Below are 27,723 nucleotides of genomic sequence, written 5' to 3'. Positions count from 1 at the left end.
GCATTGCAGGCAGATTCTTGCAGCTGAGCCACAAGGGAAGCCCAGCAATACTGGAGTGGGTAACCTATCCCTTCTCCAGGGGATCTTCCTGACCCAGGAATCTAAAGGGGGTCTCCTGCATTACAGGCAGATTCTTTACCAACGGAGCTATCAGGGAAGCCTACTCTGCTTAATGAGAGAGTCAACAAACAAACATTTTGATGAGAAGTTAAGTGGGATGGCAGGATCCTTTGGGGACCTAACTCCTACTGTTAGGGCCAAGAATTTGGAACTAGAGTACTAACACTGGGGAAAAGAAAGGCAAGCAGGGGAGAGATATAAGGGCAGCCCCCAACCCCCACCCCAACCCCTGGCTGGACAATGGCCATCCCAAGGTTAGAGACATGGCATTGAACAAAAAGGGTGTGTAAAAATCAACAAAAAGCTCAAGCTGCTAAGTGAACTCCTCAATATATGAGGCTGAAAAATGCAGAGGGAGATCTTTCAAAGTCCTTTAAGATGCAGCCTCAGGTCCTTAACTTCTGTTTTTCATGTGGAAAACAATACAAAGCCACTTGAGGAGCCAATTGCTATGTGCATGGAATATGGAATTATAATGGAAGACTAAGAAACAGTGAGACCAGCTGGACGATACTGCAGAGATTCAGACCTGAGAAGGGCTGGCTTTAGAGGGACACTTTGGTGTGCAGGAAGAATGGGTTGGATTTGCTGTGCAAGTGCAGAGAGAAGACAAAAATGGTGGGGAGTGGCAGTGAGGGAAAGACTGTAAGAGGATTTGGGGTTTTTGGAGGTATAATTAAAATGCACAGATCTTAAGTGTGGAATGAATTTTGATAAATGTGCTCATCTCTGTCCCCTGCAACCCCAACAGAGGTTTTTAAAAGACCGAATTTCCAGTGCCTGCAGATCCTAAGTGAGGCTGCTTCAAAGGCAAGAACCTGTAAGCCACTGAAGAGAGAAGTAAGGACTAGAACTCTAGATCTGAAAGTTATATGCAGCCAGCAAGTGGAAATCTCTTGAGCAAGTGAACACAGGTCCAGGAAGAGGCAACCGGAGAACAGGCCCAATTTGGGGTGCGCATGGACCCACTCTCCCATTGTGGGTCTTATTTGCTGATATAACTGCAGAGGCTTCTCTTTGTTCAGGCCTTCAGCCTCAGACTTATCTTAAATGAGGAAGAAACTGCTTTCTGAGCTGGCCTCTGTCAGTCTGTCTTATGGAACTTGCAGAAGGGCGTCGCTGGGGGGAAGGGAGCGGGAGGATTCCAGAGGGGGGTCTGCACCTCCTCCCAGCAGCCTGCACAGCTACCTTGCTGAGCTGGAGCCCAGCTTCCTCAGTACAGCGTGTTCTGGCAGCCCGTGCACCCCGGGGAGCACCCCTGCTCCAGGTGTGCGCTCGCAGTAGCCCTCCAGCACTGCCCTCGGTGTTTGCAGCTCCTGCAAGCTTGCACGCAGCGGGAGCCGAGTGGCTAGAATTGGGGGGTGGTGGGCGTGACGGCGCTCCTTAGAGCTCTCGCCCGCCCAGGCAGTCCCGGGAACGTTCTGAAAAGTATCCAGAAGTTCTGTGCCGCGCGCGCGCGCGCGCAAATAAAGGGCACAACCCCCCACGTCTCTGGGCGTTGCGAGTCCCGACCTCGCCAGTCCAGCTGCGCCTCCGGCTGCAGAACGTACGCGTTCTGCGCCTCCTCCTCTCCAGCCTCGCCGTCGGCCGGGTGACCCCCTTGCAGCTACCGGAGAGTCTGCGCTTCTCCTTGGGGCACCATGCCCAACGATGATGCGTATAGCAAGCCCTCCGCACCGTCGGAGGCCCCGCAAACCCCGGGGGCACCACCTCAGGGCAAGGCCGGGGGCGGCGGCGGCGGTAGCGGATCCGACTCGGGAGCGTCGGGCACGGGCGCCGTCTCGGGCAAGAAGTCTCCGCGGCTGCCCAAGTGCGCGCGGTGCCGCAACCACGGCTACGCGTCGCCGCTCAAGGGCCACAAGCGTTTCTGCATGTGGCGGGACTGCCAGTGCAAGAAGTGCAACCTGATAGCAGAGAGACAACGCGTGATGGCCGCGCAGGTGAGTGCGGGCGTCCGGAACCGGGCTTCAGCCCCGAATTTTTCGAGTAAAGCCCCTGGGGTCCCTGGGGCGCCATGTGGGGTTCTGAAGGAAGGTGGCGGTGCTTGCTGACAGCCACTGCGCGCTCGGGGCCGGGGGTCCTAGCCAGGCTCCGATGTTGCGCTCCGAGGGCCTGGACTCGTCTCCGATGCCGCAGGCGGAGCCAGGGGTGGGGGGTTCACTCGGCTCCCGAAGCTCCGGATCCGTGACCCAGCGGGAATTGTGGGGTTCGCCCCTTCGGGGACCCTCTGACTGTCTGACTTTCTCTTTCAGAGCTAGCTGAGAGTTGCAGGGTTCGCTCTGCTTGGGAGTCCCCGAGATGCCTAAACTCATTCTCCAGCAGAGAGTTGCGGGGTTCGCGCTGCTAGGGAAGGGGTCCCCGGGATCTCTGACCCCGCCTCCAGCAGCGAGTTGTGGTGTTCGGCCCTTCGGGGAGCCCTAGGCATCCGACCTCACTCTCTGAGCAGAGTTGGGGGGCTTGCTCCCTCGGATCCTTGACTCCGCCTCGAGCAGGGAGCTTATAATTGGGTGGGGGTGTTGGACGGTGCCTTCTCGGGTTCTGGTTAGGGGGAAGCAGAGACCCGGCCGGCCGCAGCTTCTGCGGATAACGCGTCGCGGCGGGAGTCTGCTTTTCTGGAAAAGTCGCCCTAACGGACGCCGGCGCGGCGTGGTCCTCGCTGTGCTCTTGGCGCTCTTTTTCGTATTCGCCGCGGTGGATCCTGGCTCAGCCATTTTGAGCAGTAGGGAAATTTCATTTGCGCTTTAAAGTTTGCTGTCTCGACCGAAGATATTCAAGTACAGGTTACTTTGAATGTGTTTTAAAACACACTTAAGAATTTTAAACGACCACGCAGAGGAGAAAATGCAAGCGTTTGAGGTTTTGTCTGCTGTTGGGGCAGTACTTTTGTACCTTAACAGAAATAAAGTCGTTGGTATCCTGAAAGAATTTTTAGAAGAGAATAATACACATTCTTTCCAGCTAAAAGTTGTCCCATCCTTTTAAAACAGGTTATTTACAATGAAATATTACAAAGAAATGTTTACTAACGACGTGCTATTTTTGGTTAGGAACGGATAAATATCCTCCACTGAAAATGATATCAGTAAGAGCCTTGAACAGGACTTAACATTCTTAGAGATTATACTTTTTATATACACCCATTTTTAAAAAATGTTTTAAAATAGGTAGATTCGGTCTTCACAGACTGTGAGGGAAGTCATGGAAATACAGGTTGTTTTACTTGGTATTCTTTATTGGTTTTTAGCTTAATCTATAGTGGAAAAGAATACACTGAATATAGCATTTAAATGCATCACTGAACTTACTGGAAAAAAAAAACAACGGCATTTAGTTGTTTTTGTAGGTAGAAAATTTTTTTCTGAATATTTAGCTGCTGGCTTTAATATTTAGTGTGGAGAGTATGCTTGGGAGGGGGATTTTTCTCATAATGTAAGAAAAATATGCATCCGAGTAGGGCCATTACCCACTCCACTGTTCCTGCCTGGAGAGTCCCAGGGACGGGGAAGCCTGCTGGGCTGCTGTCTATGGGGTCGCACAAAGTCCGACACGACTGAAGCGACTTAACAGCAGCAGGGCCATTAAGTTTGAATAAGCTGTATTAGTAGGAGTACTAATTTGTAAGGAGGCTGTTCGCTATGTTAAAAACAAAAGGAACTAAAAATTATTTTAATAGTATAAAACGAGTATTTTCCACACCAGAAGGCTTGTGCTGTGCTGAGTGAAATCCTTTAAACAGCCATGTAACAATCATTCTAAAATAGCTTGAAATTGATCTTAAGAGCCTAAAATGCATTTTTAAATCAATTGCCTCACCTTTCATATTTAAATAGCATTTCCTAAGAGCCCTTGAGAGGTCTTTGTAAAAGTGTTTTTAGTTTATGGACTGTATAATACTCTATGTTGTGTGCATGTGTGAGATTTGTGTAAACCAGGGCTTTTTAAAGTGCACTTTTTTGTTGCATTGACATACTTCACAAGTTCATGGGTATTCTTTTAAACATTTGTGGTCAAATCCTTAATATTCTGTTTCTAAACTTGGTTAATAATAGAAAACTCAAGACTTAAACTTAATTATTCAATCTTATATTCAAAGATTTTTTTTTAAGTTGAAGACTCCTCTTGTTAGTAAAATTACTTCCAAGTTAACCATCTTTCTCAATTTAAAGGCTACAGTTTTCCTAAAACAGTCTGTAAATTGTAGTTACGCTTCTGGTTCACCATTTTGATGTCAACTTTTTGGCTTGTATTTCAGCCTCTGAGGTACAGGTGCTTCCCTTTCTTGTTCCATTATCACCAGTGGTCACTTTCAACAGAAAGTCTGCCTTTTTCGGTTACTTGTAAACAAAAATACAATTTTTTTTTTTTTTGGACACAACTTTTCAACCTTTCACTGTTCTTTAAAAGAAGAGGGACCATGAGTAGTGTCTTAGGTATGCTGGGTCCTTTCCAGCCCCCACTGGGAGATACCACACCTGCTTTCTCCTTTTCTCTCCACCTCCACCTCTTTCTCCAGGGACTTCCAACACCATGTTGCAGCCCCCTTTTCCCCATTACTTCCCTCCACAATCCCTCCACCCCACCGAATAGGGCTCTGGGTTTCCTGAGCAGCCTCTGCCTTCACTGTCTACCCTGCTCCCGTGTCGGGGGTAGTTCTGCCCCTTCATCCTTGCCTGTCAGGCTTCACTCATGCGGCTCTTCACGGCCCCGTTGCAGCACCACCTCCGCTCATCCTTGCACTTAAAGCCCCTTTTGTGCCTGTCTTGTGGTGGTTCACGTTTTGTCTTGAATTGTAGTTGTGTGTTTGCTTCGTGTCTCTCCTTTTAAACAGTGAGTACCTTGGGATCTAATCTAATCTTACTATATCTTGCTGATCGAGGTTCCTAATACAGTGGCCTTTTCCATATTTGTGGAAGCAAGCAATGAGTGATCCCATTCTCCTTCCTTCCTAATCTGTCAGTGCTGACTTCTGCTCTTCACTTTGAATTCCTCTGCTAACTGCAGCTTTTTCTCTTCCAATCTTTCCTCCTAGTCTACACACACATTTGTTTATTGAAAAGTTTTTGAGCACTCACTCAAAGCTCTAAAGGACCTCTGACTCTCAACCATTTTTCAGCTTTGGCTGCACATCAGAGTTACCTGGGTGGCTATAAAAAGAAATTGGGGGTGGGGGAAGAAATGAAGGATTCTCAGACCTCATCCCTGGAGGTAATGGATGGAGGTCTCTGGGATGGGCAGGGCTTCAGTGGTTTTGGCAAAGCTGTAGGAGTGATTTTGGGGTGCTGGAGGGTGACCCACTGCCCTGTGCTTCCAGGTGGCCCTGAGACGGCAGCAGGCCCAGGAAGAGGAATTGGGGATCAGTCACCCCATCCCGCTGCCCAGCACGGCTGAACTGATGGTCAAGAGAGAGAACAGCAGCGGCAACCCGTGCCTGATGATTGAGAGCAGCAGCTCCTCGCAGCCGCCACCGGCCAGCACCCCCAGCACGGCAGCTCCAGGTCCAGGTAAGCCTGTGGGCCCGCTGGAGGGAAGAAGGGTGTGGCCACAAAGACAGAGCCTCAGGATGGTTCTGAGTCCCAGAGCACATGTAGAGCTTAGAGGGTTTCTTAAAAGATCCTGCCTCTGAAGGTTTGTTTTGGCTGCCTCACAAAGGAGGTGGGCCTGAATTCTAGAACCAGAAGTTCGACAGCTTCACTTTCCTGTTGTTTTTTTTGCCAAGGCTGAATCTGGACAGAGTCAAAATCACAGAATACCGGAGAAGTTAGTCCAGAATTCATCTCAGTCAGCCCCTTCCATTCACGGGATCCTCCTGGTGGGAGCCAAAGATCCTTGTTTCCTAAAGCTGAAAGTCCTTTCTCTGGGAAGGACTGCAATTCCACTTGGGGAACATATCTAAAAAAAACAGATTCTGGGTTCTGAGTTTCCATGGACACTGGAATTGAGGCAAGGCATGTCTCATTGGCTTAAATTCTCTCTCATGTGCTAAGAGTATATCAGGGGCTAGAGATGTATACTGATTGATTTCATTCTTAGAAGAAGGAGGTGTTAATTCTGTTTTATACTATGTGAAAATTGAGGTATAAAAAGTTTTAGTGACTGGCTACATCTGTCAGACTAAAAGTACCTGAATGGATCCATCTGCCTCCAAATCTCACAGTGCTTACTGCACTGGATCTGTAAATTACCTTGAGAATCATGGTGCTCTAGAGCTGCACTGCCCAACATGGAAGCCTCTAGCCTCATTGGGCTGCTTAAATTTAATTACAATGAAGTAAAATTAAAACTTTTATCCAGAGAAGATATACAAGTGGTAGAAACCTCAAGGAAAGATCTTGATACCATTAGTCATTAGGGAAATGCAAATCGAAGCTATAATGGGATACCACCTCATACCAGTTAGGATGCTTACCATCAGAAAACCAGATAATAACAATATTGGTGAAGATGTAGGAAAAATTGGAACTTTTGTGCACAGTTAGTAGGAACGTAAAACGGTACAGCTGCTATCGAAAACAGTATGGTGATTTCTCAGAAGTTAAAAATAGAATTATCACATGATCCAGCAATTCCACTTCTGAGTGCATACTGAAAAGAATTGAAAACAGCATCTTAAAGAGGTATTTCTACATCCATGTTCATAGCAGCATTATGCATAATAGCTAAAATGTGGAAGCACCTCAGGTGTCCACTGACAGATGGATGGAAGCGCAAAATGTGGTAAAAAGAAAACTATTTAGCCTGAAAAAGACGGAAATTTTGACACATGCTACAGCATGGATGAACCTTGAGGACTTTATGCTAAATGAAATAAACCAGTCACAAAAAGACATATACTGTATGATTCCACTTACATACTCGAAGTAATCAAAATCTTAGAGACAGAAGGTAGATTGGTGGTTGTCACAGGCTGGGGGGAGAGGGGAATAGAGGGTTATTGTTTAGTGAGTATAGGGTTTCAGTTTTACAAGGTGGAAAGAGCTATGGAGATGGATGATGGTGACGGTTGCAATACATCACAAATGTAGTTAGTATCACTGAACTGTGCAATTAAAGATGGTTGAGATGTTTGTTTTTATGTTGCATGTATTTTACAACAGTAAAAATTTAAAAATTTTAAACATTTAGTTTCTCAGTTGCGCTAGTCGTATTTTAGATGTTCAACAGGCACATACGTAGCTAAAGCTGGCCATATGGGATAGTATGTGCTTCCATTTCTCACAAAGTTCCGTTTAATGGCACTGGTCTAGAATACAGGAGCTCTAAGAAGCTCACCAAACTAGGATCTGCAACATCCCATTGGCAAATATAAAGACATATATTTCATACTAAATATACCCGCTGAGATTCACAGAATCTTGAGCCTTCTAAGGCTCCATGAAATGTAACCTTGGAGTAGGTTTTAAGTAAACTTTTCATAAGTTAGTTTGCTGTGCTTAATCACTGGGCTAAAGTTGTCAGCTACCTCAGTTCAGTTCAGTCGCTCATTCTTTGCGACCCCATGAATTGCAGCCAGGCCTCCCTGTCCATCACCAACTCCCGGAGTTCACCAAACTCACGTCCATCGAGTCGGTGATGCCATTCAGCCATCTCATCCTCTGTCGTCCCCTTCTCCGCCTGCCCCCAATCCCTCCCAGCATCAGAGTGTTTTTCAATGAGTCAACTCTTCGCATGAGGTAGCTAAAGTACTGGAGTTTCAGCTTTAGCATCATTCCCTCCAAAGAAATCCCAGGGCTGATCTCCTTCAGAATGGACTGGCTGGATCTCCTTGCAGTCCAAGGGACTCTCAAGAGTCTTCTCCAGCACCACAGTTCAAAAGCATCAATTCTTCGGTGCTCAGCCTTCTTCACAGTCCAACTCTCACATCCATACATGACCACAGGAAAAACCATAGCCTTGACTAGACGGACCTTTGTTGGCAAAGTAATGTCTCTGCTTTTTAATATGCTGTCTAGGTTGGTCATAACTTTCCTTCCAAGGAGTAAGCGTCTTTTAATTTCATGGCTGCACTCACCATCTGCAGTGATTTTGGAGCCCCAAAAAATAAAGTCTGACACTGTTTCCCCATCTATTTCTCATGAAGTGATGGGACCAGATGCCATGATCTTAGTTTTCTGAATGTTGAGCTTTAAGACAACTTTATTACTCTCCTCTTTCACTTTCATCAAGAGGCTTTTTAGTTCCTCTTCACTTTCTGCCATAAGGATGGTGTCATCTGCATATCTGAGGTTATTGATATTTCTCCTGGCAATCTTGATTCCAGCTTGTGCTTCCTCCAGCCCAGCGTTTCTCATGATGTACTCTGCATGTAAGTTAAATAAGCAGGGTGATAATATACAGCCTTGACGTACTCCTTTTCCTATTTGGAACCAGTCTGTTGTTCCATGTCCAGTTCTATATGTTGCTTCCTGACCTGCATATAGGTTTCTCAAGAGACAGGTCAGGTGGTCTGGTATTCCCATCTCTTTCAGAATTTTCCACAGTTTATTGTGATCCACACAGTCAAAGGCTTTGGTCAGCTGCCTAGTTGTCATTAAATAGCTGTGCAACTTTAGACAAGTAACTTAAGCTCTCTGGTGGTCTTGTTTCCTCTTCTCAAAAATGAGGGATGAGCTCTTTGAGGCTTTTTAAGATCCTCAGAGTCTTGACTATTATAAAGAAGAAGATTAGAGGGCACCAGAGAAGCCAGGTGAGCGACAGAGTTACAGTACCTGCTGCAGGCAGGTGTGTCTGCGCACCTATCCTTGGGTGTGTTCCTGGGGCTACAGAATCTCTAGCTAACAAAGGGGATGGTATTATTTTCTTGTTTTAGCTTTGTTGTGCATAAAACATATTTATAGCCGTTTCAGAACTTTCCTTTTCATAAGAAGGGAAGGAGTATGTCTATCAGAAATATGATTCTCACACTTTGGAATTTTAAGCTGTACCTAATTACCAGAAGATAGTATCGAGTCAGGGCAGACCTGGCGGATTCAGCTGGAGGTCTGATACGGGAATGGTGGTGGGGGTGCCAGAGGAGTAGAGAGGGGAGTAGCTCATTTGATGTTCACAAATATCTTAGGAAGTAGGAATTACTATTCCTATTTACAGATAAGGAAACCAGTGGTAAGGAAACTGCCCCAGAATAAGGCTGAGTTGAGCTGGGATTCAGTCCAGGTCTGTCCCATCCCAGAGCCCACGGATTTGCCGCCTGCCTGTGAAGGGAGGTTGTGAGAATAGTTGCTGTGTTTTCTTGGAAAATGGACAGTTATGATTAGAGTTTATGGTTTAATCCTCAGACGGGATTTAGGGCTTATGGGCAAATCGAAACACAGCAGGGGCAGCACCATTCTCGGTTGGCACAGAAAGCTGCAGCCGTTGGTGTTCACAGGGAGAAATACAGGGACAGGCCCGTGATGGATCAGCATTAGTCCTGGGCATTTTGTTGGGAACCATGGGTGAACTTGGCCTACCCTGCTGTATCCCACATTGCACTTCATGTTTGATTTTATACCCCACCGTGGTGAAGCCTTGAAGGATTTCAGGCTAGATGGAGTTCACAGTGACCAAGAAGTCCTTGCGGGGCATTTCAGAGTGGTGATAGGGAAAGTTACAAATAGAAGCAGCAGAGGAGCATGACAGAAGGTTCAGGGTCAAGGAGGATGTGACCAGATTCCCTTCTTTGCTCCTGGAGCTGATGGACCTTGGAGTCAGTTCAGAGTCTTGAACCAACGCTCCAAGGGAGGGAGTGTGGAAGCCAGTGGTGTGCGGTGCCCTGGGCTCAGCTGAGGGCAGGAGGCTTTGCCTGCTCTGGGAAGATGGGCCCTTCCGAACCAGCCTAGCTCATCTCAGCAGGGCAGGAGCCTCGTCCATCATCATCACTCACAGGACGTCCACCGAAGCCCTTGAGTTGGGATCATGAAATTCTGGGACATGAGCAAGAGGAAAACAGAAATGCCAGTAGAATTAAACTATATAAAGAGAGAAATGGACAAGGCAGTGAAGGGAGGGAGGGATGGAGGAAGAGAGGGAGAGAGAGAGAGTGAAGCAGACAAGACAGCTTGAAGGATGTTCCTTAAGTTTGATGTAGCACATGGGGTGTCCAACTTCCTGCCCTACATCATGTACTACTGACAAATGTGTAACTAAGATTACATCTCTAGAGATAAGAATTTCTTTAAAATAACATTTAGCTTTATGCAGGAATTGGTACACATTTATAGAGTACAAAAACATACTCAATGACTACGTTCCAAACCCCAACTTGTGGGTCTTCTATTTGTTACCTCAGGATTACAGGTGGAAGCTTTACCTGTCTGTCTATTGTTTTCCTGTGTATATGTATATCTATAATGTATATATTTAACATAGCAGGAGTATATTGCTTCCACTTGTGTGTAGTTTTTTTTTTAATATAAAACCATGGCATTTTTTAATGGCCTGGTATTCCGTTATATCAATGTGGAACGCTAGGATTTGCAGTTATTTTGTGAAAGGTGAAAGTTGTAATGGAACTGTGCAGCCCACCAACTGGCTCCCACGAAGGGGCAGGTTGCTCACTTTCTCTTTCTAATACATGATGTTGACTGCAAGGGCAGTGTGGCTTAGTGAAATCCAGTAGATATTTATGTCCTTGAGGCTTCTTAGTTATCTCCTTTTGGCTCCTGAAAGTGCCCAAGAATTATTGCCAAGATTATTGGCTGAATCCTGAGGCCACTGTGAAGGAAATTGAATTTGCTGAATTGTCATTTCATCTATTAGAGAGCTGATCCCTCTGAGTAAGTTAACTTACCACAATCTCTGCGATCCTTAGCTGAAGATTGGCTAAGCTAGATCAAAACACTGCTGGATGATTCCTCCAACAATGATTATGAAATACTCTATAATTGTGGGTAACACTGTGAAGGAACGTTTTGAAGAAATGCTTTGTTCAGTGGTATCTTTTATATGAACAGGATCAGATATGCTAATAAGTGTACTATCAGTTAACAAATGATTTCTTCCCAGCCATTTTGGAGGCGTCCAGAAAAAAAGGTGAGCAACTTTAGTTATAAATGACAATGAGTTAATAACAACTTCAGCATTATTTCTATGGTTTTACTTTTTAAATTTTAGCAATACACACACACACACACACATATATATAGTTATCAACTGACTTGAAAAAATCTCATAAGCATAATATATGTAATATATTAATAATATATTTTGAAAGGTATCAGCTGACTTGAAAAAAAAATCTCATAAGCATTCCTCCTCTTTGACATGTGGGCTCCTTCCTATTTATTTCATACTGCATTTTGCTTTTCCTTAGCCTCCTGTGCAGCAAGTAGAAAGAAGGCCATTTTACCTAGAGCTTATGCTAAAGTCTCCATAATTCTTGGCTCTTCTGTGCAGAGCTGTCAGATGAAGGGCTGCATTGTAGAGAATTTGGTTTGGCATATGTGTCCTTTGTAAGTGAGAACCTGAATGTTATCTCCTGGGGCCCTCCCTTCTGGAGCACCCTGGGCTTCCACACACACTCGCATTCACACTCCCCCATGCTGAGCCGCCTCCTGCCGTCTCAGGCCTTCCCCCACTGCCCAGCGCGTGTGACCTGTGACCTGTGGCTTGCTTTCACTCACCTTTTCCCTGTTAGGTCAGCCAGGCCTGTGTCTGATATTGACAGGACACCCTCCTTCACTTCTCTTCCTTAGCTAGCAGTAACTCCACTTCAGCACAGAGAAAGAACTCATTCGGTAGGCAGCACATGCCTTCCTGCTTGTGTGCTTTCTAAGGGTTCAAATGCTGTACAAACATGCAGTGTGGTAGTTTTAAAATGGGATAATGTCCCAATGCAGTTTTTTGCCAGTGAGAAATGACTGATGAACTAACAGCTGAAGATGTTGAGTTATTTAAGTTTCTTTAAAAATAAACTTTATTCATTAGAGAAGTTACAGATTTACAGCAAAATTTAGAGGAACGTATAGAGATTGCCCATACATCCCCTGCCCCCACACGTAGACAGTGCCCCCATTATCAGCATCCCCTACCAAAAGTACATCTGTTACGACTGATGAGCGACACAGACATGCCACCATCACCAAGTCCAGAGTGTTAACTCTTGGTGGTGTACATTCTCTGAATAAATGATGGTGTGTACCCATTATTATAGTATCATACCAAGTAGTTTTGCTGCTCTAAAAATCTCCTGTGGAGTTAAAGTATTTCAGTTTTTATCTTTGCACTTTTCCATGTTGCACAGAAAGAAGCATTTCAAATGAAAAACCTAAACATTTTACCAATTTATCTTGAGAGCCGATATTTCTAGGATTCTGGCCACTTAGATGAGATGAGCTCCATTTGATTTTAGACAGAGCTCAATTTCAAGTTGATGGAAGATGTGGAAATTGGGTTTAAAAAGGCCTTCAGATAAAAGTATTCCCCAATTTTATTTTCAGAGTCAAAGAAATTTCCAGAATGTTTAATGAAATGAAATCTCCTTAAACTGAAGTAAGAATAGGAGGCTTGAATGAAAGAAAACCCTTAAGATTAATTGTACTGATCATTTTGATGGCCTAGTATAACATCTCAATCAATTTTATTCATTCTAAGGGCAGTCTCTATTTACATGTCAAATATAGCAGTTAATTGACCTGATAGAAATTCTCCATAAACAGTATTTCTATAAAAAAGTTGACAACAAAATATATAGGAAGTAGCCTACTGGTCTACCTTGGCTAGACTGAAAATTCGGAGCCATCAAAAAAGGTAAATACAGTGTTTAAAGTTATAAATTGGTTTTAATTGAAGTATAGTTGACTTAACAGTATTACTAGTTTCAGGTGTACAACATAGTGATTCAATATTTTAATAGATCATACTCCATTTAAAGTTATTACAAAATAAAATTAGTTTTATAACAGTATATGTAAAAAGTCAAAAGAAGCGTGTGACTGATTTGCACTTCTGTCTCCATTGTGAAAATGTAATCTTAAGGGCAGGGATTGCAGTTTATTCATCATGTAACTTTATTACGGTACCTGGCTTTCTAGTACATGGTCAGTAAAGTTTTGCTGAATAAATTAATGACGGTTAAATTTGAAATTTTGTTTTAAAACACTGTGTTAGTGATCATGAACCCACTTGCAGATACAGAGTAAAATCACTGATCAGTCTGCAATTTTGGTGATATTTTTAAGTGTTTCTGATTTTTTAGATGCCTAAAAATTCAAATTAGTTTAACAGCCTAAGGTATAATTCATATTCTGCATACTTTGTCTGTTTAAAGTGTACAATTCAGTGCTTTTTTTTTTTTTTTTTAAGTAAATTCGCAGAGCCGTGCAACCATGCCTGTAATCTAACTGTGGAGCGTTTTCATCTCCTAAAAGAAACTCTTCCCTTGTAGTCATCTCCGTCTGCTCCTACACTGGGGTCATAGCTGACTTTTTTCACTTAGCCTGATGTTTGCAAGATATACCCCTATTGTAGCCTGTATTAATATTTATTATTCCTTTTTAAAAACTCAATACTACTCCACTGTATGGGTATGGTGAGTTTTTTAATTCATCAGATGAAGGACTTTTGGGTTGCTTACACTTTTTGGCTATTATGAGCAATGCTTCCATAACATTTTGGTGTCAGTTTTGTATTAATATATGTTGCATTCTCTTGACTATATTCAAAAGACCACAATTTCTGAGGCATATGGTAACACTTCCCAAGTGGTGCTAGTGGTAAAGAATCTACCTGCCAATGCAGGATACATAAGAGAAGTGGTTTCTATCCCTGGGCCGGGAAGATCCCCTGGAGGAGGAAAAGGCAACCCACTCCAGTATTCTTGCCTGGAGAATCCCATGGACAGAGGAGCCTCTCAGGCTACAGTCCATAGGGTCACAAAGAGTCAGACACGACTGAAGCGACTTAGCACACGCGCACACGGTAACACTATGTTTAACTTTTTGAGGAACTGTCAGAGTTTTCCAAAGAGGCTGCACTGTTTTACTACATTCCCACCAGCAGTGTGTGAGAACGTCAGAAAATTCATGCTAAAGTTTTTTAAAATTAAAAGGTAGCATGCCTTCATTCAGGCAGAAACTATAAAGATACAAAACCCAGTCGATGGGTCTTTGGTGACCAGAAGTTTAGATCATGGAGGATTCTCTGGGATTGCATCTTCTTATTACTAGAAATATTAATATATTAATACTGCCTTTAAAAAATTTCCTATTTTCCCTCATTAGCGCATATATTTTATAGTGAAAGGAGTAGTGTTTGAGGAATTAAACCACAGAAGAACCTGGTGACTGGTTTTCTTTGTTGTAGTATTGGCTGATAGAAACATTGGTTTGTTTCTGAAGGGCTTAAGCAACTTCCTAGACCTTGGGTGACAAGCATTTCCCCAGAACAAGGGAGAGGGGATTCTACTGCCCTAGAAACGTAGCAAGAACAATTTTTATCTTTGGGCTTCTAAAAGTGGAAGACTGCCATCACTCGTGTGGAAAGCAGAAGAGAAACCCGAGAGCTGGGGAGAATGGACAGCTGTTCTCCACATTACCAGTGAGAAGAGAGTAGATCATAGGTTGTCATAGCTGTTGATAGCATTGGGAAACTTTATAGGTGGTAACGTAAGTGTTGTTGTAGTGCTGTACAGCTTTACATTTGCTGCCGTAGGAGACTTTTGGAATGTCAGAAAGCTCATCTGTGTTAGCTGTTTCTCCTGTCTGTTCCACAGTGTCCCCCCGAGTCCTTGACCCTTGGGTTCCTGGTTATCTGCTGGTTCAGGGATCCTGTCCATTGACTACCCCTTCAGCCACACACTGGATCTTGTGAATGCCTTTCTGTCTGGTCTGTTGTTTTACTAGCTAATTTATTTTTGAAAGATTTTATTGTGGCAAAATATGCAGAACATAAAATTGACCATTTTAACTGTTTTTAAGTGCACAGTTCAGTGGCATTAAGTGTATTCATATTGTTGTGCAACCCTCCTCACCATCCTTCGATAGGGTTTATCTTCCCAAACTGAAAGTCTCAATCTACAGAGTGAGAATTCCGCGTTCTCTCCCTCTCATGACCTTTTTGCTGAACACAGCCTCTTTTGTTAGCTTGGCTTTCTTGGCCTCTGGAATCACCTGTAGACTCACATGAGATGATTGCTTTTATCTTGTCAACATCTGTTCTTTCCTTTCTTCCTTCTCCCAGGTCTGCAATTTTTGCTTTATTGCTGACTTCTGTCCTTGTTCGTATGCTGTGCTTAGTTGCTCAGTTGTGTCCGACTCTTTGCAATCCCATGGGTTGTAGCCTGCCAGGCTCCTCTGTCCATGGGGATTTTCCAGGCAAGAATACTGGAGTGGGTTGCCATGCCCCCCCCTCCAAGGGATCTTCCCAACCTGGGAATCGAACTGGGGTCTCCTGCATTGCAGGTGGATTCTTTACCAGCTGAGCCACCAGGGAAGCCGATACACCAGTCTAATCTGTGCCTCTTGGGTAATGAGGACTTTTAAACTCCAGTAAAGTCTCTCAGAGGGCTGAGGTCAGTAGAGAAGGGGACCCAGGGTAAGGCCTGATGCGCGATTCTGTGAATTCTGTACCTCTGCCAGGTGATCTGGACTCTGAGCCTAGAAATGCTCTGTGAAGTGCTGTGAAGCCCATGGGCCCCTGGGGGCTGTGGCTGCTGTCTCACTGGTTCTTGACTAGTCATGGTTCCGTTGGCAGTGGTCCCAAGCATCTCTGTAAGTGCGTGTCTGAATTTCTGTCTCAGTCTAAAGGTGTCTTACTTTTCAACTTGTAAAAAAATTCAATGTGATGACCAAATTTGCTGAACCAAATTGTATTTCAAACGCAGTTTCCTCTGGTCTCTCATGTCTGTCAGAGTTTACAATCACTAATCCCGTCTTAGTGTACAATACCTCTGAGCATACTTTTCAGAAAAAAATGCACAAGAAACTCTTAAAAGAGGCTATAAGTAGCTGGTTTGTTGTCAGAAGGAAGTGCCAATTCAGTATTCAAGTAATAGCATATTTTCTGATGTTTATTGGCAGTGAGAGTTCTCAGATATGCTTCAGACACCCAGAGTCAGCTCAGTCCAGTGTATGCTCCCAGCTGACGTGGTATTAATTTCAGCATTTATAAAGCTACCCCCTATTTTTGCATCACCCTTTACTCTGGTCCTGAAGTTGAGGGTTTATCCAAAATACAGTATATGCAGTAATTCTGGGAAGCAGATTGGATCCATCTAACACTAGTAAATGTTTGCTGAACTGAGTTGAATTCATCTTTGCTGATAAGTCGACTGTTTGGCCCAGAGTCCCTCCCTCCCTTTTTCCCTTTCTTCCACCTGTTTCATTTTTCACTTATTCAACAAATATTCATTATGTGACTGCATTGGGTCAGACCCTTTTCTAGGCCTGGGGTATATATCAGTGCCTAAAACATCTGTCTCTTGTGGATCTTGCACGTCTAGCAGGGGAGACAGTGGATAAACAAGTACACCAGTGAGTGAGCAAGATGCTTTCAGAAAGTAGGAGCACTGAGGAGACAGAGTGATGGGATGCATGTGTCTGCAGGGGTCATGGCATTGACAGGGTGGTTAGGGAAAGAGGGCCCCTCGAAGGAGATTGAATCCGAGCTCCTCCTGAGTGACAGTGAGCCATTGTGGTCAAGGTTTGGAGGAAGAGCCAGGCAGGAGGCACTGCAGGGTGAGACGCGCTTAGAGCAGGATGCAGGCTGGTGTGCTCATTGCTGAGCGCAAGGGTGACGTAGCTGGGGGCCACAACTCGCTGGCCCTTGGAGGCCACAGAAGGAGCTGGGATTTTATGCTGAGTGCCATGGGAAGTCACTGGAGTGTTGCAGGGTGTGTGCTGTGGTCTGATTTATTCTCTTCAGAGGTCTCTGCTGCTGTGTGGAGTGTAGTTTGAAGGGGGAGCACGCGAAGACTGCAGTTGCCCAGGCAAAGGGGTGCTGCTTGCACCAGGGTGGTGACAGTAGAGCCGGGAAGAAGTAGGGGACAGGAGGACTGTTTTGAGGGCAAGTTTACATGTAATTTTGGTAGATGTTGCCTGCAGCACTCCCTCCAGAGAGAAGCTGCCATGACACTGGCAGTGCTAGGTTCTGCGGGGCTTTACTAGTCTGAAAGTTTGGTACGTGTGGGGTGGTCAGAAGAATAATGGCCCCCCAGAGAGGTCCTCACCCCTGTCCTGGGGGCTGGTGAAGATGTTACCTTCAGAGCAAAAGGGACTTTGCAGATGTGATTCTAATTCATGGGTCTGCAAGCAGGGTGGACCCCAGATTCCAGGTGGGCCCATTCTAATGCCCGAATCCTTGGAAGTGGAGAACTTTTCCTGGCTGCACCAGAGATGCCACGACAGAAGATGCCAGGAGGTTTCAAAGTCAGGAGAAGACTTGACCACTGTGGCTGGCTTTGAAGATGGAGGAAGGGGGTGCCAAGGCAAAGATTTCAGGAGTTCTCTAGAATCTTGGAACTTAGCTGACAGCCAGTGTAGAAATAGGACTTCAGTCCTACAACCACAGGGAACCGAATTCTTCCAGCATTCTGACTCAGCAGGGTTAAGGATCCTCCCCTGGTGCCCACAGAAACAAACACAGACCCGTTAACACCTTGATTTCAGCCTGGAGAGACCTCGGTCAGACTATGGGCCCAGAAAACTGCAAGAATAATGCATTTGCATTGGTTTAGATGGACAGGGAGGCCTGGCGTGCTGCGATTCACGGCGTCAAAGAGTCGGACACGACTGACCAACTGAACTGAACTGAAAGCTGCTATATCTGTGGCGGTTTGTCACACAGCAATAGAAAACAAATATAGTTGATATAGTTGATATTTCCCCTTTCCTTTGTTAGACTGAACATTTTTCCATATGTTACAAGATCATTTGTATTTTTTCTGTGAGCCATCTGTATGTGTCCTTTGTCCATTTCTTTATTGAATTTCTTATCTGAGAGTTCCTCGTTTATTATGGAATTGGCACTTTGTGGTATGAGTTGCAATCCCTGCCCGACCCCCTCCCCGCCCCGCCACACACACTATTTGGTATTTTAAGCCAGGAGACTGAGACAGCTGGGGGCAGACTGCAGAGGCCAGGAGCCCAAGGATTGGCCCTGGTCACTGTGCTCTGTAGACGAGTGGAGGAGCCTGTGGCTCATCTGGTTCCCCATCAGCAGACCAGAGCCAAATAGAAATGTCCCCATGGTGGAGCAGATGCACGTGACATGTTCTTCACACTCTTCCAACTTCTCTTAATGCCCTCATTCAGTGTAACCATGGGCAGAGCTCAAGTTAAGCTAAGGGTTCCAGAGATTGAACCATTTTACATTCTTGTCTGGAGCTGTGGTCTACAGATTCCAATATTACTGTCTGGTGTATAATAAGTCAGCACAGCCATGACTGCAGAGTGGGATACACTTGTCTAGTCAGATAATCCAGGCTGCTAGAGACTAATCTTATCCTTACCAATGTTACATGAAATTAGACTGTGTGTTACCCATCAGTTCAGTTCATTTGCTCAGTCGTGTCCGACTCCTTGCAACCCCATGAATCGCAACACGCGAGGCCTCCCTGTCCATCACCAACTCCCAGAGTGCACTCAGACTCACGTCCATCGAGTCACTGATGCCATTCAGCCATCTCATCCTCTGTCGTCCCCTTCTCTTCCTGCCCCTAATCCCTCCCAGCATCAGAGTCTTTTCCAATGAGTCAACTCTTCGCATGAGGTGGCCAAAGTACTGGAGTTTCAGCTTCAGCATCATTCCTTCCAAAGAAATCCCAGGGCTGATCTCCTTCAGAATGGACTGGTTGGATCTCCTTGCAGTCCAAGGGACTCTGAAGAGTCTTCTCCAACACCACAGTTCAAAAGCATCAATTCTTCGGCGCTCAGCCTTCTTTACAGTCCAACTCTCAAATCCATACATAACCACTGGAAAAACCATAGCCTTGACTAGACGGACCTTTGTTGGCAAAGTAATGCCTCTGCTTTTGAATATGCTATCTAGGTTGGTCATAACTTTCCTTCCAAGGAGTAAGCGTCTTTTAATTTCATGGCTGCAGTCACCATCTGCAGTGATTTTGGAGCCCAGAAAAATAAAGTCTGACACTATTTCACTGTTTGCCCATCCGTTTCCCATGAAGTGATGGGACCAGATGCCATGATCGTCAGTTTTCTGAATGTTGAGCTTTAAGCCAACTTTTTCACTCTCCACTTTCACTTTGATCAAGAGGCTCTTTTTAGTTCCTCTTCACTTTCTGCCATAAGGATGGTGTCATCTGCATATCTGAGGTTATTGATATTTCTCCTGGCAGTCTTGATTCCAGCTTGTGTTTCTTCCAGTCCAGCGTTTCTCATGATGTACTCTGTATATAAGTTAAATAAGCAGGGTGACAATATACAGCCTTGACATACTCCTTTTCCTATTTGGAACCAGTCTGTTGTTCCATGTCCAGTTCTGACTGTTGCTTCCTGAGCCATAGACTCTTTCAAAATGATTTTACTGCTTCTTTGGTTGATACATGTTCGGGTTGTGCTTCCCCCAGGGTGAGGGCTAATTGTTATTTACCAATTTCCAGAGTAGTGTCAGATTAGTTAACAGATTAACCAGTCTATTAGTGCCAGATGTCCCTCTAAGAGAGTGGTATGTGGTAGTAGAGGCTTGATCAAAGGTCTTCAAGATGAAGATACGTGGAAACAGAGTTTTGCTTTTACCTGGATAACTATATTGATACCTGGGGAGGAAACTCTATGTTGTTGAAAGAACATAAGATCTTGGGTCCAAAAACTTGCCTGTTATGCAATTTTTTTGATTTTGAGCAGTTCATTTATTTCTCTGAGTAGTCTGTTTTCTCATTTGTGAAATAGATAAAATATTAATAATAATGCCTCCCAGTTTATCTCACAGAATCAGTGTGGTGCTCAACTAAGATTTTAATGTAAAACTTTGTAAACCACAACAAAGTACAGAAATTCAGGCCATCAAACTCAAGTTTCAGATACTACAACGAGGAGCAGAGGAATGAGGCCGGATATGACCCACCCTATTAGCCATAAACTGTTTGTGTGTGTGTGTGTGTTTCTTCAAAAACCTAGCTCCATGAGCTGACATGTGAACTGTGGCTCTAAGTGAGGCGTATGTAACCCCTCACTGTTCCTCCAGCCCAGCCTGTACACCAGCAACTAGGAGTCTCTGAGACGCATCCATCTTAATGCTCACACAGTGAAGTATGAGTAAGCGTTCCCCTTCTTTTCTTGGCTTTGCTTTTTTCTTTCTGTTTCCTTAGTTGTACTGACACATGTCTTTAGTGTTAGCCATCTCTCACCCGTTTTAAAGGGAGTAGGGAGTGTTGGAGAACCACACCGATATCCAGGACTTGAGTAGAAGGAAGTTACCATCAGCAAAACAGGTAGAGCACCTCCTCTATCTTGCCGCCCCTCTCAGTTTGGACAGAAGTAACACGATTCAGACCTGGGACCCTGCCTGTCGAATGAAGAAAGCAGGCACGTTGGTACAGACCTGGCCGGGGAGGGAAGAGGAGTCCCAAGGACATGATTCCAACACCTTCATTTCTAACGCAGTGGATGAGGAAGGAATGCACAAGTGGGAGCGACATGTACTGTGCATAATTTCTCATTAGCAAGTTTGAGTGTGTCTGCAGCCGTCCCAGGGCACCCCACCCTGTCGCTGCCGCCTTGTGGAGCCCCGACATCCGCTGGATGAGGGTGGTAGTCACCTCCCTATCGCACTCTCCCATGTTTTTATCTGAGAGATGGTATTAGGAGTTACAGGGGAAAAGGAAGAAGAAGCACATCAAAGAGTTTTCTGGTGGCTTTTGAATAAGGGGCCTTATTGGCTCAGGGCTGTTAGCTTTGGGTGCGCTGTTTTCATCATGAAGCACCTGGGGTTTGTTTTTTTCTAAAAGATGTAGATAAACTAGAGAGAATCCAAGGGAAAGGCAACAAAAATGATGTATGGCTTGGAGAGAAGGAGAATAACAGTCTATAAATATTTGAAAGGTAATATAAAAGAGGGAGAGAGATTATTTACAGCAACGGAGAGGAGTTTGACAGGCAGCAAAAGCTTGCATCTAAGAGCAGGGGAGAATTGGGTTGGACTGAAGAAACAGAGCATAGAAAGGGTGATTATGCAAAGAAATGTAATTCTCACATTAGTTTGTGTTGCCAGGAGCTGGCATGGCAGGAATAAGGGGTGTTTCTCAAACTGAGGATCCATGCACGACTGTGAATAATGTTTTCTGATTCCTGAGTATAAAGGGAGAGAACGGGCAATGCTTTATCCTTTGCCGCCTGGGTGTGTAATCTGTTGAATTCCCAACTCTTTGGCATCATGTTTTCAAAGGAGATAATAATGATTACAGTACTATGAGCCCTCATTTACTGTCTGCCTCATGCCAGGTATGGTCTTACCTGCTTTGTTATTTATATTCTCATTTAATCTCTACAACAACTTTGTAAAATAGGAACTATTTTTTCTACTTATAAAGAAACAGATTTAGTACCATGCTTAAGATCACACATATTTTAAGTAGTGGAGTTGGGATTCCAGCAGCCCATGCTCATGGCCTGTACTGAGCTCCCTTACTCTGGTCATGATAGTAATTTGGGACCCACTAGGTAGCCAGGTTACTAAGCTAGGTAAGCAGTTTATATCCAGGTACAGTGGTAAGCAAAATAGTTGATGTCCAGAGCTTCTCTCTCTCCTTTTTTTTTTTTTGCTTGAGATTTATTTTCTCAGTAAGTGCTACATTATTAATATACTACATTTTCTCATTTTGTATTTTGAGTCATACCATAGGCTTTAACCAGCCTCAAAGTTATATGGTGATGTGTAGAATCTTTGGTAAGAAATAAAATTTGATAAATCAGGCATTACCCCTGATCTTAAATGCAAGTTGTAGTGGTCATTTGTTGTTAGCACTGTGTACTTTCTTGGCTTTCTGACTCTGATATTATGTAGCATCCAGTGTATTTGCTAAACAAAAATACCCCAAATTAACTACTCAGACTCAGAGTGAAGAGCTAGTTTTTCCCATCAGTGCAAGAAGACACTAGACCTGGACTCAAGACCTGACTTTACTCAGGACTCCGTGTTCCTCCGTGCATAGGGCACCTTTCTAAGCTACAGGCAGCTCTTTCCAGGTGGCAGCCTCATCGAGTTTTTATTGGTAGCCACTGAAAATGTATGTAAATAACAGATTATTCCACCAGTGAGACGTTATAGTTAAAAGTTAACATCATTCGCATTAGCAGCTCTTTTCTTGACTGTGCTGTTCTTGGTTAAAATCTAGGATAATTAATAAGCGTTGAGACTTTGGGAGAAGTTGACCTTATTCAAAGAGGGCAGATCAGATTTTCTGGCAGGTGATAAAGTGTCAAGTGAGTTTCAGAGATAGGCTTTCTGCTAATTCCACAGCAGTTCCTCTCCATTTGGCCCGTGGGGCCATGGAATGCAGACCACACAGAGGCTCCTAGCCACAGATGGATGGTATGGAATCCAGAATACGGCTCAAGCCACCGCATCCTTCACCTTGCCAGTCCTAGTCATGGTTCTGCACAGAAAGAAACAACCCTCCGGAGTTGTGTGCCTTTTGAAAATAAAGAGCTCTTTGCTTGCTGTACCCATGCTGTTCTCTCTGGAGTGCCTCTAGTGAATTTCTGTCTGGAGCCATCCCTAGATGACTTTCACTGTAAACTGTAATGATTTTACCCTGGTCATATTTCTCCCAAGGTCTCCTATCTCGGTTACTTGTAAAGCTACTCCTCCCCTCTCTTGTTCTCTTTGATCTTTTATAATTGGCTTAAAGCTCTCCATATTTAATCTGCAGTGACTTTGTTTCTCCTCCCTATTTTGGTATTTTCAGTCCCTGCAAATTTAATAATCTGCTGCTTATTATTTTCTTAGTTTTTCTTAGGGTGTCGTATTCCTGTTGTACTATTTGTCTTTCCCCCTTGTCTATGTATTTTTTTAATTTTCGTTATTAATGCATGTCTGCAGTCTGTATTTTGACTTGCAATAAAGTCCTGCACATTCTGAGTAGTTGTTGGGCTTCCTCGTTTCAGACTCACCTGAACCTAAGGTGAGTTACCTGTGTATGGTAATGTTATGACAAAATGACCTTTCCTACTTTAGAATTAAACCATTAAGCACCCAGTTGGTATAGAAGGAAGGAAGGAATGAATGCAACTTTTGAGTTTTTGAGAGCTTTCCCTCACAAGTTGGCCTCCTGGTACAAATGACTGTGACTGCTCAACTTGTGTAGAAGAGCAGCTCTGTCACCTCCTCTGTGGTTGACTTTCTGGTGAGTCCTTTCCGTGACAGCATCCGCAGTGGTCTTTTCAGTAAGTTCAGCTCTTTAGCTCTGAAATTCTTTCAGTCCCAGCCCTTTAGTTTCTGCTCAGGTCAACTTTACTGCCACTTGGGGGCTGGGTCTAGTCCAGGGACAGAAAAGCCTCAGGTGAGTCTCCAGGCTCTGCCTATGTTGGTGTCTCCTTTCTGGGCGTGGGGAGTGGGAGCAGACAATTTCATCTCAAAACTGGTGTGTTCATAGAAGTGGATGCTTTTTGTTGGCTGGGTTCAGATAATTGCTCTTGCTTTATTGTTGAGTAGAAGACATCTTTATTCTCTGACTTGTCAATCCGGTATTGTTTTTGTGATGGAACAAACCTTGAGAAGCACGAGTGAGGCTGGCGGTTGACGCAGCCTCCAATGATACCCGGTGCTGCCCACAGAGTTGGCTGGCTGCTTTGCTGCAGATACGGGCCCCCTGTTTTAGAGTTTATGTAGTCCTCCTACCATGCCATGGGCTGTACCCACGCAGAGAGTTCCTGCTTCTGTGTTTATTTGGAGAATTGCCACATGGTTTTGATACTGGTGACCTTTCTGTGCAATGCAGTTTCTGAGAGCATGTTAGATTTCCAGAGACCCAGATGGACAAAATCTGCACAACACAGGTCCTGGATCTGGAAGATGAAAATGTACATGATGCCAGGGTGACTGTAGTTGTAAGGAGTTGGTCACTGATACAGCTGGTTCACTCATGCTCTTGGTCGTCATATAACCTTGTGGTTGACAGGCCCAGATTGGCTATTAGTAATCATTTATTTCAGCTGAGATTTGATTTTCTTTGCAGTTAGGAAGTTGATTGATACGTAGACGTACACATATGTATGTAGACACACACTTGTATGTATACATATGTATGACACATGTGTGTATATATCCCAAGTTTTCAGAGCCCCCATGGCCCTTCAGCTGTTGCTTCTGCCAGTCTCAAAAGCTGTAGGTTTCTGGCTCTCACCCCTCAGAAAGGAAAGGCATTGTCTCAGTTGAAGCCTCGCTTGGAAGACCTGGTTGGCAGAGTTTTCTCTGACTACACAGAGGCTGGGGATTCGGGTGGCCCCTACATGGGGAGACAGGAACCATCACAAGCGTGACACTTTTTGCTGTGCCTTCTTATCCCTGTGGTCAGTGACATGTTTGGTGGAACAGTTACCTGTGAAGAGACAGCAGAGCTTGGGGGCAGTCACTTTACTTGGTATGTAGTGGCTTGTGTACATGGTTTAAGATCAGCTCCACACAGTTGGCAGCAGCTGGCCACAAGGCCACAGCAGTAGACTGACCATTTAGTCTCCCTGACCTCTGTCTATGGAGTCTGTCTTGACTTTGGTGGTTGATGCACCTTCAGGCCAGCATGTGGATAGTTAGTGGTCATGTGTATTTTTCTTCAGGAAATGGTCATTAGCAACAGATGTCTTAGCTGAAGGTATTCATATATAAGTGGCTTCCTTTTCCCTCAGTGACACAGCCTGGTGGTGAATTATGAGGTGTAAGATGGGGTCCTGCTGTAAACCGCATGCACATCCTTAGACTTGCCACTTGAGCTTCTCTGGGTATCGAAACGAAGGATAACGTTTCCTTCCTATACCTTCCCTGTTGTCAGATTTGCTGCAAACTGTTAGGTTTAATTCTCTGTGGTTCCCTTACCTGGCTTTTATAAAGCTCATGGTTGAAAGGTTGGGCAAATGTTTATTTTTAGAGTCCCTTCCTTTTTATTTCAGAGGAGTTTTATTCAAAAGGAAGGGAAGACAGAATGAAAATCAGAACGGCAAACGTGAAGGGTTGTATCCATCATGGAGCTTCTGTGGAGGGTCTTGGTGCAGTTGTAGTTAGTGACCATACAGAGATGGGGTGGCTCCTTCCTAGCTTTTCGTGCGTGAAAATTATAATTGCTTAGAGTACGTCTCACGCCCTCATACCTGAGTGATGCAGCAGAAAAGACACAGAAATGCCAGGGGTGGCTGGGTATTTCGGCATCTGCGTGTACAGCCAGTAGTCCCCCACCCCTCTCCTCTTTCCCAGCTAACGTTGAAAAGTGAGGTAAATATAAGGTGACATTTTGGGCTGTGTCAGCAAATGTCAGTTCTAGAATTAATACTTTAAATGCACCTGGAATCCCCAAATCCCATCGTAATCACTGATTTGGACATAGTTCCTCCTCCTCCTCAAAAAACGCTAGAAGTGGGAACACACGTATTGAATTAAAATTTTTAGGTTTCACCCTCTCTCTCTCTCCCCTCCACTATCTCCACCTTCTCCCAGTAGTCTTTAAAAAGCATGATACAATTAAGCAGCCAAATCCAAAAGAAGGGAGGATAAAGGACTCTAGATAATTCCCAGTTTGGTTATCAGCCCCCACATAATGAAGAGTTGATTGTGCTTTATTTTCTTGTTATTTGAGGGGAGGGAAGACTCCATGAAAGTGGGAAAGGGACATCTGGAGGGGATCTGAATGTTCGTGATTTGAGATGAGTTTGCCTGTAAAAGGGTCTTGTGTCGGCTTTGGAATATACCATTCAGTGTATGGAGGGTCAGTAAAGATTCCTTCACAGATTTGGTAAGAGGGAGCAGTTAACTATACCCGCGTGCAGTCCTGGAGGTTGTAGACCATGCCAGGAGAAATAATTACGCATGGTAATGGGCAATTACAGATAATGGCCTTCTGGGGGTGGCAGAGAATACACAGCCCCACAGCCTTGCCTGGAATGAACATTGAATAGCACATTAACTTTATAGCGAGCTAAAAGTTCAGCCTGGAACGGCAGCAGTCCCCTCAAATAAATAAAATCCCCATCTTATTAAAGGGAAGGACCGTAGTTACTAAGCTTCTCAAAAGCAGAATTCGATACACGAGGAGGTGGGGACTGGCAGAAGGGAAGGCAGGTCAGCAGTTCTCCACCTGCTGGTTTTGTCTCATTCAGTAGAGGTGCTGCCCACTCGTGGCAGGTACACAAGTGGAGGGGTTTGCTTTCCAGGTGCCAGGTTTGTGTCTGACATTTGATATAGCCCTGTCATGACTGCCTTGTGGGAGAAACAGGCTGTTCCGCGTTTCCTGATTATGACTTAGGGGAGTGATACCACAGCGACTGCACTCAAGGCTACTGTCTGACCTCAGAGAGGCCCGGGAGCCCAGGACTCTGCTCCTGTCCAAGTTCATTTGCGCTCAGGAAGCCCCACTGGGTGCAGCCCAGCCCTCCTGGGGTCCCTGAAGATGAACGTTGAGAGCAAGGGTGCTTTTCTCGGGCAGACTACGTGGTGGCTGTCTTGCTTGGTGGCCGAGAGAGGCTCTCAGTGTGTTGTGATTGTGGTGACAACAGCAGCTAACATTTATCAAGCACCGAGCCTTCCTCTGCACTCTTGTGCTGTAAATAGCAGTGTTCACCCATGTTATGTGTTTTGTGTAGACTTAAGTAACTGATCCAAGGTCTCAGGCTATGGATTCCAGATCTGATCAAGAGTTGGACCTGAGAGCCTGGGTCGGTGCTCTCGGTCCAAAGCTCTGCTATCCACTGCCCCACGTGGTGGTGAATGGCTGTGTCACTCAAAGAAATATCCCCAGTTAAGGTGTGAGGTGAGGTGCGACCAGTTGGGCCTTTCCTGCTGGCTGACTGCTAACTAAGCAGCTCTGGAGATGCTGATTCCATTTGCTCTGAAATCCATCCTCCTGTGATATGGAGGTTCTCAAAATTCTTGGACTCTAACAAATTCTCAAGGACGTTCAAAGAGGTTTTGTTTATGAGCTTTTGTTTATGTGGATTATATCTATTGATATTTATTGAATTAGAAACTAAAACTGAAAAACCAAGAATACATTGGTTAAATCTTTTAAAATTAACATAAGCAACATTTAAATGAAAAATAACTATTTTCCAAAGCATATTAGTGAGAGAGGGTGGTCTTGTTCACATTTTTACAAATAACTTTTATATGTCTGGCTTATTAATAGAACACAGCTGGATTGCCATATGTATTTAGTTCAATCTGTTGTTTTGATTGAAATACATTAGGACAGTTCAGCTTCACGTAGATAAATAGTTGGAAAAGGGAGAAAAATGTTTGAATAACCTTTTGAGATCACTGTGACTATTCTTTGATACTAGACCAAAACTTGACAAGTGATAATTTCTTACAGATTAGTTGCAGTGTAGATCTGAAGCCATGCTAATGAGTTTTCTGTACTCAGTTAAATAAAAATCCATCTTACACTGTAAATGGATATGTCACCCATGCATTATTTTGTAGTGTCATGCATTGGTCATTTGGAAAATATTAGTTCACTGAATTATACAG

General features: G+C 44.4%; 1 protein-coding gene across 2 annotated transcripts in view; it reads left to right on the top strand.

The window, feature by feature from the left end:
• The first annotated feature begins 1,760 nt into the window (after positions 1-1,760).
• The window catches only part of DMRT1 (doublesex and mab-3 related transcription factor 1), a 96,226-nt gene continuing 70,263 nt past the window's right edge, over positions 1,761-27,723 (top strand). The window contains exons 1-2 of one of the 2 annotated variants that reach the window (XM_027550794.1): positions 1,761-2,060; positions 5,432-5,615. In XM_027550794.1, coding sequence (XP_027406595.1) covers positions 1,761-2,060; positions 5,432-5,615 — 484 coding nt within the window. Of the gene's footprint in view, positions 2,061-5,431; positions 5,622-27,723 lie in introns of both variants that reach the window. The other variant, XM_027550793.1, reaches the window with a different exon arrangement.

The sequence above is a fragment of the Bos indicus x Bos taurus genome, chromosome 8 (genome assembly GCF_003369695.1).
Source record: "Bos indicus x Bos taurus breed Angus x Brahman F1 hybrid chromosome 8, Bos_hybrid_MaternalHap_v2.0, whole genome shotgun sequence".
NCBI classification, from domain to species: Eukaryota; Metazoa; Chordata; class Mammalia; order Artiodactyla; family Bovidae; genus Bos; species Bos indicus x Bos taurus.
This window is presented reverse-complemented; position numbering and strand designations above follow the sequence as displayed.